This window comes from Pararge aegeria, chromosome 4 (assembly GCF_905163445.1).
Source record: "Pararge aegeria chromosome 4, ilParAegt1.1, whole genome shotgun sequence".
Taxonomy (NCBI): Eukaryota; Metazoa; Arthropoda; class Insecta; order Lepidoptera; family Nymphalidae; genus Pararge; species Pararge aegeria.
The window spans coordinates 14,799,648-14,811,993 of record NC_053183.1 but is presented as its reverse complement, the minus strand read 5'-3'; the positions used below and the strand labels follow the sequence as shown (position 1 = coordinate 14,811,993).

The window sequence follows — 12,346 nt, the reverse complement described above, 5'->3', positions numbered from 1 at the left end:
TTAGTTAAAAGTACGTGCAAAATATTTAGCAAAATGTTAGAAGCCCTTGCACAAATAGTTGAACGGGGATATCTTAGTATTAGTAGGTAAGGTGATGGTTTTTGTCGACTACCTATGGCACCATGGTATTTATGTGAGACGGCCTAGGTTTGAACTACGGTGGATGCGATATGAGATCTTAACTTAGATCCGGTCAAGCGATAGGCTTCGGCCGTGGCTAGTGACCATCCTGCCGACAAAGACGTGCCATCAAGCGATTTAGCGTTCACATAACCAGAATTGCCAGCTACCATCTCTGGACTGCATTATTGTTTACCACCAGCAAAGATTGCAGTCAAGGACCTGCAGAAGATTAAAAAAAATAAACATGGCTTGGAGTTCTCAATACCTAATAATACCTAAGCTAGAAGTAATCATGAATAAAACCTTTCATGCTATTAAAACAATAGGTGTCTGAAAACTTTTTAATAACTACGAGTACCTGCATAAATACAACAACATTACAACAGGTATTTAAAAACAGAAAATTGAAGCTTTTAGCGTAATTAAATAGCTGCATTCTGTATTATAGATTTGTTAGTACTTTATATGTTGTTAACGTTATAACAGTTTATTAAAAATGAAGCAAAATTCTATGCTGAAAATAGTTTCCGATAAGTTTTATAAAAGAATTGCTTATTTTGGACGTAATAGCAGCGTTCAAGGATTTAAGTATGTTTTCCAGGAAAATGGAACTGTTGTTAGCAAGTAAGCTTTTTATTAACAAGATCTTATATTGAAGTTTCATAATATTTATTATGTGAAAAGTCATTATCTTTTGGGCACCAAGGTTTAAACGTAAACAATCACGAATACCGGGGCTTATGACTTTGAGATGGTTGCAGTAAAATTTAATTTAGGGAATTATAAATTCTGCTCCATAACTTTTGCCTTCTAGATTCATTTGGTTGCTATTACTGCTTGTATTCACGGGGTGTATATATCTGCTATTAGTACCAGTTATACAGAGAGCGGGGTCAGTAAGTTTCACCCCCGATACTCGTTATCTAAATTGGAACACTAAATTCCCAGGAGTGACGGTATGTGAAGAATACACACCCAAGATAGTGGTGAAGGAAATGTTGGAAAAATATTGTAAGTATAATGTCTATTTTGGAAAGTTGACAAGACAATATAATATACAACTTGTAATAGAATTACGAAATAATATTGAAGGATGCATAAGTATATTATTTTTCCATACAAACGAATTCAAATCATTCTAAGTGTTTATTTATGACAAACCTATTGAAGATAAAAGACCGACACGCTCATAGTACCTACGCTACGCAACGCGTACCTAATAAGGTGACAAGGGACACATGATTTTAACTTTGCATGTAGTGTTAGGGTGGTATCTAATTTCTTTCAGTAAAAACTATGGCAGTGGTTTACACAAAAACTATTAGGTTTTCGGTTTCACAGATAAGTCTCACAGTACATAACCTACCTCTACAGCCTGTCACGTATTATTTCGGTTTTCATTTCGCGTTGTAGATATTGACAATATTATTCAATAATTTTGGAACGAAGATCGCTGACGCGTCCTGCGGTATCTTACCGCAAGGAGTCATTAAGAGAAATCATCACGTAAGGAAAAAGAGTTATTGCTCATCGTTCTGATGTAAGTGGTTCGGTTTTTGTGCCGGTATAGTTGGTGGGATTGAAGATTAGGGCTGGTAGCCACAATTTTCTGGATCATGTACCTATGTTAGTTCAATGTAACTATAATACCGAGTAACAGTATAACAGTTGTCAATCTTTTTAGTCGTTCTGCACTACGCCTAAGCTCACTTCAGGGGAGTTTGTGAGTTCAGTTTGGAGACTAACCTTTACAGAGCTTCTTGGTAATGGGGTTTCCGCGACCGCACACGTTTGTTTTACTGTCTTTATTATATTCGTGCGGTGTGGTGACGGCAGATCAGAATACAGTTGTCTTCTTTCGGTGGGTGTTGTACGAGGTGGCTAAGATAGTATAAAGAACGGTCAGCGACCTCTGTTCTACTACCATACCACCTACTGCGATCACCAAGCCGCCTGCCCAGCGTGGTGTTTATAGGCAACCGTTCATGGACAAAACATCGCTGAAATTTTACTTAAAGGAGTAAAGTATCTGTGATCCTTTATCTTTGATTATTACGATCTGTTACTTAATTTTGTAGCGGACTTCTTGAATCCATTCAATCTCGACTACCGTCGGCATATCGCCGACAGACTATACGGACGCGGTTCCTGCAGCTTAGCTTGTTTGCCTTGTGGAACTCTAGTGCCTTGCAATGTGACATGGAGGAGTATGATTGACAATGTAAGGAAACATATGGTATAAGATTCATGATATTTATATTTTCCTATAAACAGCGGCACAATGTAGGGTTCTAACCACTAGACGATCACGGCCAACTCGTGCGGTGATAGCTCAGTAGGACTTTTACTTTCGGGAGACCGAGTTCGAATCCCAGCACGATGTAAAAATTACTCCAGTCCAAATAAAAAACCAATATCAGAATCATACACAAACATATACTTTGTCAATTACGGTAACAACATACGTCTTATATTCTCCACTATAAACTCATAAAATAATTACTCTTTAATGTTATAATCCTTTCCCTTTTCCTCTTTTTTTAAAAATATCCCCCAAAATAATCCAAAACCTCTTACTTTTCTTTGATATGTGCGTTTTAAAAAAATCAAATATTACTTCACGGTAAAGGAAAACATCGCGAGGAAACCTACATGCCTGAGAGTTCTCCATAATGTTCTCAAAGGTGTGTGGAGTCCACCTATCCGCACTGGGCCAGCAGGTGAAATACGGCCTTAGCCCCTTTTCATTGTGGGAGGAGTCCCGTGCCCTGTAGTGGGCCGGTTATCATACATTCATCCATCCATTCATTCATTCATTTATTCGATCATTCATTCATTCAATCATTCATTTTCATTAATACTACACTTTATACAGAGGAAGGAATACATTGTGAGGGTTTTTATAAGGCGTGTTTTAAAGGCGTCTGAAGTCTACCAATCTGCACTTTGCCAGCATGTTTGCATTGCAGGAGGAGACCGTAGTTGACCGGTCGTGGGTTTGATAATAATATAACTCTATAATACTTTGTGATAAATTCATTTGATGATTTCTCTGACGTAGTAGTGAGTGCTGTGGTCTTATAAGTGGAAAGTCCCAGGTTCGATCCCCGGTTAGTGTGGTATTTATAGCATCTATATTTTATCTGTACTGGTCTGGGTGGCTTAGGCCGTGGTTAGTTACCACCCTAGCGGCAAAACCCGTACGGTCAAGCGATTTATAGTTTCGGTTCGGTTATATAAATGCCATAGCCTTAAGAGGTTAGCCCGTTAAAGTCTTACCAAATAAGGAATGCGTCCTCTTCTTCGGAGTTCAAATAATTCTTCATCTTTTTGATTATATTTAAAAAATATATATAATAGAATTAATTGTATGTATGTTTAGTGAAGAGATATTCTGCATTTTATAATGATTTTGTACGCACAGTTACAAGATTTAAATGGAATTAAAAATAATTTACTATGTGTTAATTATGTACTTACCGTGGCTAATATTTCCAGGTTCACAGACAATGTGATAATTTGATTTCCGACTGCCACTTCAATAGCAACAAGTTTTCATGCTGTAAATACTTTTACACAGTCGACTCCGAATATGGCCAGTGTTATTCATTTAACAGTTTGCAAGGCCCGTATGTTATTTTTATGGACCTATTCTTTCTTTTCTTTCTTTTTAATAAATGTCTTTGCCCAGCCTTTACGTTTTTAATGAAAAAAACTACAATGATAGTAGCACTTTTTGTTTGTTTTGTTTGTTACCTTTATGTAGATTTAAATTCACCCTTCTTTAACTACAATTCCGTTTGTTAAACACTCATCACTTTTAAAAGTATTTAAAATCACCACTTTTATACAAAGTAAAATAAACCATATGTACCAGTAATTTACCACATTCTGCTTATTTATTTTAAAACTAATGCAATTTGCACTGCACCTTCCAAATGTTACAACATGAATAAAAAGGAAATAACTGTTATAACTATATATATTAATAAGGCGTAGGTATAACGCTTTTCTCGTATATATTTTCCTATCGCTTTAGAAACACTGCACATACATTTTAAAAATCTAAAAAGAACACGTTAGGGAATACACGTAAAGTAGAGCACATTTTGTTTATAGCACTGCAAACTTCATAATCAGCTGATATCGTACTGATAAGTAGGCTCATGTGTCTGGGATTCTGTTGGTTTATAACTATGTTGTAATTAGTAGATATTTTATCTGTTTTAATATAGTTCATATCTTTCAGGAAAACAAATAATCGTCAGTTTTTTGTCAATAGCAGCACTGGGCCTGGTGTACTGTCCTTTCGTCTATTGTATGATGCACAAGTAAGTATGTATGATTGTACCTTTTGAAATTACTTACAATATCTTAAACTATTAGTTAACCCGAATCCTGAGCACAAAAGATCCTGGAGGGTCGAAGTGCACTCATTGCAAGATAGAAACCCGAATCCTACAGAAATAAGCGTCAATATAATTAATTATTTGTACTAATTATTGTGTTTAGTTGATCAGATTCGTTTAGCTCCGTTTTTATTCCACTATTATGCCCTTGACTTCAATTACATCAGTCTAAGATAAGATAAGCCAACCCATTAGGGATATGGCATTCATATTAAACGCTTACCTCTATCGGTGTTTACAAGACGTCGTATCGGAACGCTAAATCGCTTAGCAGCATGTATTTGTCGATAGGGTTGTAATTAGCCAAGACCGAAGCCGAACCACCAGACCTAACGAGAGAAAATTCAGAAATTATATTTCCCAATTATTTCCTACTTGGGATCGAACCCGGGATTTACACGCATGAGACCAAAGAGCTCACCTCTGCGCCACAGAAGAAAACCTACACGGCTAGCGTGGGCAGGAGACAATTATCTCCCCGGGAAAGGATACAAATGTATCTTTTCCCACAGCTTTATCAACTCTCAGAGCATTGGCGCACAAGTTGAAATCCAAATCTATATATATAAAAATGTTATGTTGGTTTGTGTACGCTCCAAAAACTAAAAAAGTTCTGCATCGATCGAGCTAAAATTTTAGCATGATATATAATCCGCATCAAGGATTGTTTTTATCTATTTATATGAAATGTATTCTTTGTTTTGTTCCTCATTTCTCAACTACCAGAAAAATATGCCACAGCGAAGCGTGGCAGGGTACAACTAGTAATATATATATATGTGTAATAACAAACGGGGATAAACTTCTCCTTTTCCATGTTCCCGTGCTTTAGCAGGTGGACACGTTAATTATATCCCTTTATATATATCAGAATCGGGATATAATCGGGGGATATAATTATTGTCCCCTGTCTGTGCTAGCCCTGCTGAGATTTTAGACATCATATTGTAGATACAAGCAAGTTAATGTAAGGTTTATATTTGTACTCCACTTCTTTACACTATAAATATGCAGTATAAACTTATATGAATGTATTTATAATTTCTTTAGATATCCGTACACAGTTCTGAAGAATTATCCACGAATGATTTGGACAAGAAATTCAGATTCGATGTCAACACTTACGTTGACAAAGTGGTGGACTATTTATTTTCCATAATAGAAGTGGATAATGAACTTGTGTTAGAAAACGAGCATGTCAGTACCAGACGATGTCGATATAACTACGAAATACCAGATCTTCCGTTTCATACGTATCAGGTAATTTCATAAAATGGTAAATAAAACTAGAACTCATTTCAAGTCTCTTTTTTTAACCAACTTCAAAAAGGATTTGTATGTATAATGTTTGTTGGATTCAAAATGGTCCCTTTTAAATTTGATTATCTGGTGAAGAATTTCTAATGAAGACAACGAAATTCTTCAAGAAATGACAGCAAATCAACCGCTATCGCATAAATATGCATTTTTTACGCAACACAAAGTAACATCACGTATCTTATTGTATATGCCTACCAACTAATTTCTGCATACAACAGCTAAACCAAAGAGTACCAAGAAGTCGGAAGTGGCGACATCCTTATGTTCCAATTAACTCTCTCGAAACGTTTCACATGTACGATTCTGAATAAACCGCTAAGGCGTATATCTGCCGCGGTCGTATTTCCTGCGCCTATATTAACTTAGACTTTGAGTATCTTCAAAGCAGGAGTAAATTTAAACTCTAACTTATCCTTGGATTACATTGAACATAATAACCTACTGTCCAACCAATCTTTGGAAAAACATTTAAATTATTTTAGTCAGGTATATTATTAATATTTTTTTAAAGCTGTCCGTTCGTCTGTCCGTCTGTCACAAGGTTGTTTCTCATAGACCGAAAAGCAAATGCTAAAAAACAGGATAGAAAAATATTTAAGAGAGTTCTCATGTTTTTTTCAGATAAAGATGGTACGGAACCCTCCGAGCGCGAATCCGACTCGCACTTGGCTGGTTTTATTAGTTACGATTTTGCTAATGTTTAAGTATAAGAAGTCAATAATTTTAGTAACTTATAAATTTTTAAGAATTAGCATTCAAAATTTATTAGTTTAAATGAGCGTTGGTAAAAAAAATATTAAAGTTAAGCCCGGGCACCCGCAATGGAGCAGCGTGGTGGGTCTAAGCTTTTTAACCGTATCTCCTAAGAGAGAGGAGGCCTGTGTCCAGCTGGGGGACGTTAATATCGTTAATAGTCTGAAGACGATGATGATTACGATTAAAGCTGTGTTAAAGTTTGGTGTTTTTTTTTTAACATTGAAATGATTGTCAACAGGTTTATTCTTACGGTGCATGTCGTTTAGCTCAAAGTACGAACAAATCTTTTAATTATTGCGGTTGTGTGCATCCAGTACGAGATCTGCGGTGTAAGTTCTTTCATGCGGTGTAAGTTATATTACGCTAACTAATACCTAACTTGTCGAGAGACATCTCAAATATTTCACTCGGTAATTTGTTATAAAATAATATACAAATACTTTTTTCTAATTTCGAGAGCAGATAAAGCTGATATTTTGAATTCTATGTTAATCACAAAGACGTATTTATTTATTCGTAATCAACAGAGTTACAATCAAAATATAATTATAAATAGTTTCACTTAAATCTAAGGTCACAAAGTTTACATAAACTTAACACTTTAAATAGTACGGTCTCGGATTTAACATAAAAAATAATTGGGTATTTTGATCTAATAAATAAGTAAAAGAGATAATAACATGAAAGTGTGAACAAGACGTATAGAAATAAAGAAAACTATTAAGACTAATCGATCAAAAACAATCAAATAAAAAAGTATTCATCGCAGCATGTGAAAATGCACATATTTGTGTGTGCGTGCGTGCTGGCGTGCGTTCGTGCGTGCGTGCGTATGTCTGTGTGTGTGTGTATTCTTTTGCAAGATATTTGTATAAAAGTCAACGTTACTTCTTTTTTCTTTCAGACAAAGATTATTATTGCAATTATACCGGAATAAACTGCTTAATAAGATACGAAGGTAAGTAACGTGGATTACTAATAAACAATAATAAAAGTAGGGAAAGGAATACTAAAAAACTTCATATTCTTATTACAGTTCAAAAAACTAAATTGGGTAAAGCTGACAACCCTGATGCTGAAGACTGTTTACCGTCATGTATCGAGAGTGAACTGAGCACAGTCCATTTATCTAAGTAAGAATTAATAGTATATTTAATTATATTCATTCCTATCGAAGTAACCAGTATTCCACCAATCCGCACTTGGCCAACGTGGTATACTAAGACCTAAACCCTTCTCATTCTTAGAGGATATCCGTGTCCCACTGTTTTGGATATTACCTCCACTTGTGTGCTCTGAGACTTGATAAAGCTTTAGGAGAATATGAATTTTTATCCTTTCCCCGGGGAGATAGTTGTCTCCTGCCCACGCTAGCCGTGCTGAGAGCGTCCCCCGTAGTAGGTGCGCCGGTAATGACTAGCGTTTTAAATCTAAATAAATCTATTTAAATTTGCGATGTAGGCAATAGTTCTGTTCGAGTCTCTTCTTCCAACACACACACACACACACACACACACACACACACACAAACACACACACAAAACAGATTTAAAAAAACGAAATTGCCTTGTCTACTATAACTTTTCTTAGTCGTGCACTCTTGGCACAGTGATCGTGGCTGCTAAGATGAATTCCATGGAGTTAGGCATCTATGGATCGCAGGGCTTCTCGCACGAGTCTTCACCACTTTTGGCGGTTGGACTAGGTTGCATTCCACCACAGTTGTCTGGGTCAACAATTTCACCGTATCTGTCCAACGAGTAGGTGACCGCCCTCCAGCCCTTTTTCCTTCAAACTGTCCTTGCACCACCAATCGTTCAATCGACCCTTTATTCCTTGATACCTTCCCACAAATAGCATAGTGAGTTGGATGCTATTCTTGTAGACCTGTCATTTTAGTATAGAAATATATTGGATTAATAGAATTGGCATAAAATATATAGGTATATTTAATATCGTTTTATTATTTTCATGTTTTACTTTTAAAGAAGACGGCAGCCTCAAGCTCAATATGACGGAGCTAAAGTAAACATACGGATGGTCTCCTTACCCACACTTCGTTACCAGAAGAGTTTACTCCGAACCAACTTGGATTTTGTGGGTCAGTAAATTTTAACCCAATTAACTACTACATATAGAAAGTAAGTACATTAGCTTTATATAAATTTAAACAGCATTGAAAAATTGTGGAAATGGCAGGATTTGAACCGGCAATCTTGATCTTCATTTATTTATTTATTTGTATACTGATAAGTATTATATTTTTGGCATTTTCAAGTGTAGGTAAGATTACAATTAGTACTTAATACTTATTTACACACTAGTGAATGCTCACGACTTAAACTGCGTAAAGAACTTATTTCCATAGAGTTTAATTCCCTTATTATATGCCTGTTTAACAAGACTATACCTACTGTGTCTATTTATTATCACTACTTCAAAAGCATTGGAGTTTTATACCTAAACCCCTAATTCAATCCTTTTTTGGAATAGGCTATTTATGACACTCCACTTATAACTGTGTTTATGTGTTTAGAAGTCTTGACAAATAGTCCTAGTCCTACTTCCTCTTAAAAAAATAATAAATAATCAGTACCTACTTAACTAAGAAACGGTTGTCATATCCATTTCATTTATTAGTATATATTTATGTAGGTAATTATATAGCGGTGATAGCCCAGTGGGTAGCACTTCAACTTTCATCGAAAACATCGTGAGGTAACATGCATGCCTCAGAGTTCTCTATAACGTTCTCAAAGGTGTGTGGAGTCCAACAAACCGCACTGGGCCAGCGTGGCGGACTTACAGCCTTAACCCTTTATTGTGGGAAGAGACCCGTGCCCTGTAGTGGGCTGGTAATGGGTTGATATGACTATACTATAGTGACTACACGGCCGAAGTTTAAAATTAAGTTAAGTCCTTACCACAACATTGATGCTCCTAAATTGACCCAACTGGAGATCTAGCTCGGGACCTCCTACAGCACCGTGCTATAAGGAGGTCGACCAAATTAAATTTTATACAGACGACCCAACGTGACGTCGTGGGCGTGGACGCCCATGGCAAATAATTTGTCACACACGAACCTATGCCTGTATTTGTTGTTAGCCCTCTAGCTATGTGCCGCCAAATCAATGTATACTAACCTTATTTACATACCTTAGGTCAAGAAGTTCACAGTTGATTATATAACTCATGCTTCATAAGTTCGTAGGTCAAAATTTATGGAAGTGAAATTTGTGAGCTTCTTTAACACAAATCTAATTTATTGACTTTAAAAAATGGTCGATCTTTTTATGTACAGAACCGAAGTAATAACTCAGTAATTTATTAACCGATTCGAGATTTTTATTACTTGAAGCTTTAGTATAGTTTCAGATTGGTCGAAACAATAAAGAAATTTTTATTAGTAAAGATAGCGTTGCTTACAATGAAGTCTGTCATATTTTATTTCAAAGTCCTATTATAAAAAATATCCTCGCCTTTTTTGTGGCTACTATCATCAATGAAAAAAAAAACGCGTTTTTGGTGGGCAACAGCCAGAAATATGGTATGAAAGTTCTTATGAGATTTTTTTAAATCAGAAATATAACGAGGATGAAATCGTAAGAACCTTTACCAGAAAGTTTATGACATGCATATTCGGAACGTGTGTAAATATACCAAAGAAGCGACGTGTATATAAACTTACGATTACACGCAATTTTGTTTAATGTGTATCGAGTAAAACCAGCAAAAATTAATATTGATATCACGTTGATAAAACAGTCTTTAGGAAGTGTTTTTAAGTAGGTACATCTGCAATGCAGCTTTTGCAAGTCCGCATAGCTAGTGGAGAGGGTGGTTGGGTACCTACCTAAAGTTTTATACTTTTTTTATTAAATATTCAAAAGCTTCGTATACTTGTTTTATAGTTTTTTTTATCGCGCGATAATAATATTTTTATTTACGGGCAGCTGAAGGCTTGTGGCTCCGAAACGTTGATTTATTAAAAACTATTGGGTCAAACAAGAACGCTTAGTATTTATAAGAATAGTACCTATTAGTCTGCTTTTTGTGGCACAGTTCCGCCGAGCAAGTACAACCGCGTGTTGTTGAGATATTTGTGCGTAGGCAGCAATAACAGATTGTATCTGTTACATTTCTCTTATACTTAGTAGGTAAAATATATATATATACTTGATAATAATTAAGATTTTGTTATTTACCTAGTTACTTAAAAGATGATGGAGCTGGCATATCCGTGTTGGATAAAAGTCCCTAATAAATAAAGATAAAAAAAAAAGAAAAGAGTACTACCGCCATGTCTGCCGCTAAGCAGCATTGTTGTAAGGCTGTGCTCCGGTTTGAAGGGTGTGGTCGCCGGTGTAATTACAGGCAAATGAGGCTATATTCACTCCAGGTTGCTGGACACAGGACGGCACGTTGCGGGACTTGTTCCTGGCATGCACTGCGAAGTGTTACTGTGTTTATGAGCGTTGGTTTTCCCCTCACCATCAGGAACCCATCAACTTGATCCGTCAATGACTATCTACTATAGAAAAATCTTATTTACCGCCTGTTCAACTATAATGGACATTTATCGCTTAAGATAGTGATAGTGATAAATATAAATAATCTTAATTATAAATTTGAATTTTAATTTAATATTACTAATCAATATGTTATAATAGCTTGATTCATGTTTTTATTATTATTTTTCATAATATTCAGTTAAATACTTATTTCAGTTTTTTTTTAAATTGTGATACAACGATAATGCTGTATACACCTATAATTGGTTATTGTAATGGCACTAGACAGAATTTGTAATTTTAACACATATTTTTTTTTTTTATGAATGTAGTTACAAATAATTGCTGGTGTGTCTTATGAATAGGAGTGACACTTTTTGTTTGTTACAGTGACAGTAGGCGGCATGGTGGGTCTTTTCTTCAGTGCATCGATACTAAGTTTCGTAGAAATATTTTACCTTATATTTAGATCACCTATTAAATAAATCAATGTTTGCTTATTATTAACTTTGTTTTATTCATATATTTAAGAAAAAACCGGAGCACTGCTGTTTATGGTGTTAACTTCATCATCGCCATCATCATGTCATTCCGGCCCACTACAGGGCACGGGTCTCTTCCCACAATGAGAAGAGTTTAGGCCGTAGTCCACTACGCTGCGCCAGTGCGGATTGGTGGACTTTACACGCGTTTACGCGGAGAACTCTCAGGCATGTGACATAAAGTCAAAGTGAAAAATATCTTTATTTAAGTAGGCCCATAGGTGGCACTTTTGATGTGTACATAAGAATTAAACGGTAGTCAGATGATGGTGATAACCACATTCGTAAACTTAAAACTAAAGCTACGAGGGTTCCAAACGCGTCCTGGTCTAAGAAGAAGCCCACAACAAATTTAGCCGGGTGGTTTTTTTTTTGTTATCACCATCTCACAATGTCATTTTAAATTATTAGAAGAGCAACCTGGTTAGAGCAATAATTTACACCCAAGCTTTTTTATCAATAGGACTTTATACTATAATAGGACTTTTCTATAAGCTTACGTTTAATACAGACTTTGAACTTTTTAAGAGACATCTCCAAGATGTCAATTGGTAGTTTATTGTAGAATTTTATCCAATTACCTTTAAACAAATTATGAATTTTATGTAACCTAGTATATTGCACTGTAAGTTTATTCTTACTTCTAATGTTTAAATTATTGCAGTCACATTTTTTCTTAAAT

At 35.6% G+C, this 12,346-nt stretch overlaps 1 protein-coding gene across 1 annotated transcript; it reads left to right on the top strand.

The window, feature by feature from the left end:
- The first annotated feature begins 728 nt into the window (after positions 1–728).
- Positions 729–11,607, top strand: LOC120623547. Its single transcript, XM_039889601.1, has 11 exons — positions 729–747; positions 1,072–1,134; positions 2,202–2,344; positions 3,622–3,752; positions 4,373–4,454; positions 5,583–5,792; positions 6,847–6,937; positions 7,513–7,566; positions 7,645–7,741; positions 8,597–8,709; positions 11,513–11,607. Exons 1-11 carry the CDS (start codon positions 729–731, stop codon positions 11,605–11,607), a joined length of 1,098 nt encoding a protein of 365 aa, XP_039745535.1.
- Positions 11,608–12,346: the final 739 nt, after the last annotated feature.

Bases quoted from the DNA above. Each gene is read 5' to 3' on its own strand.
- LOC120623547 (XM_039889601.1), top strand. The intron at 5,793-6,846 runs GTAATTTCATAA...GATTGTCAACAG, and splicing joins TTCCGTTTCATACGTATCAG to GTTTATTCTTACGGTGCATG. The intron at 8,710-11,512 runs GTCAGTAAATTT...TGTTTGTTACAG, and splicing joins AACCAACTTGGATTTTGTGG to TGACAGTAGGCGGCATGGTG.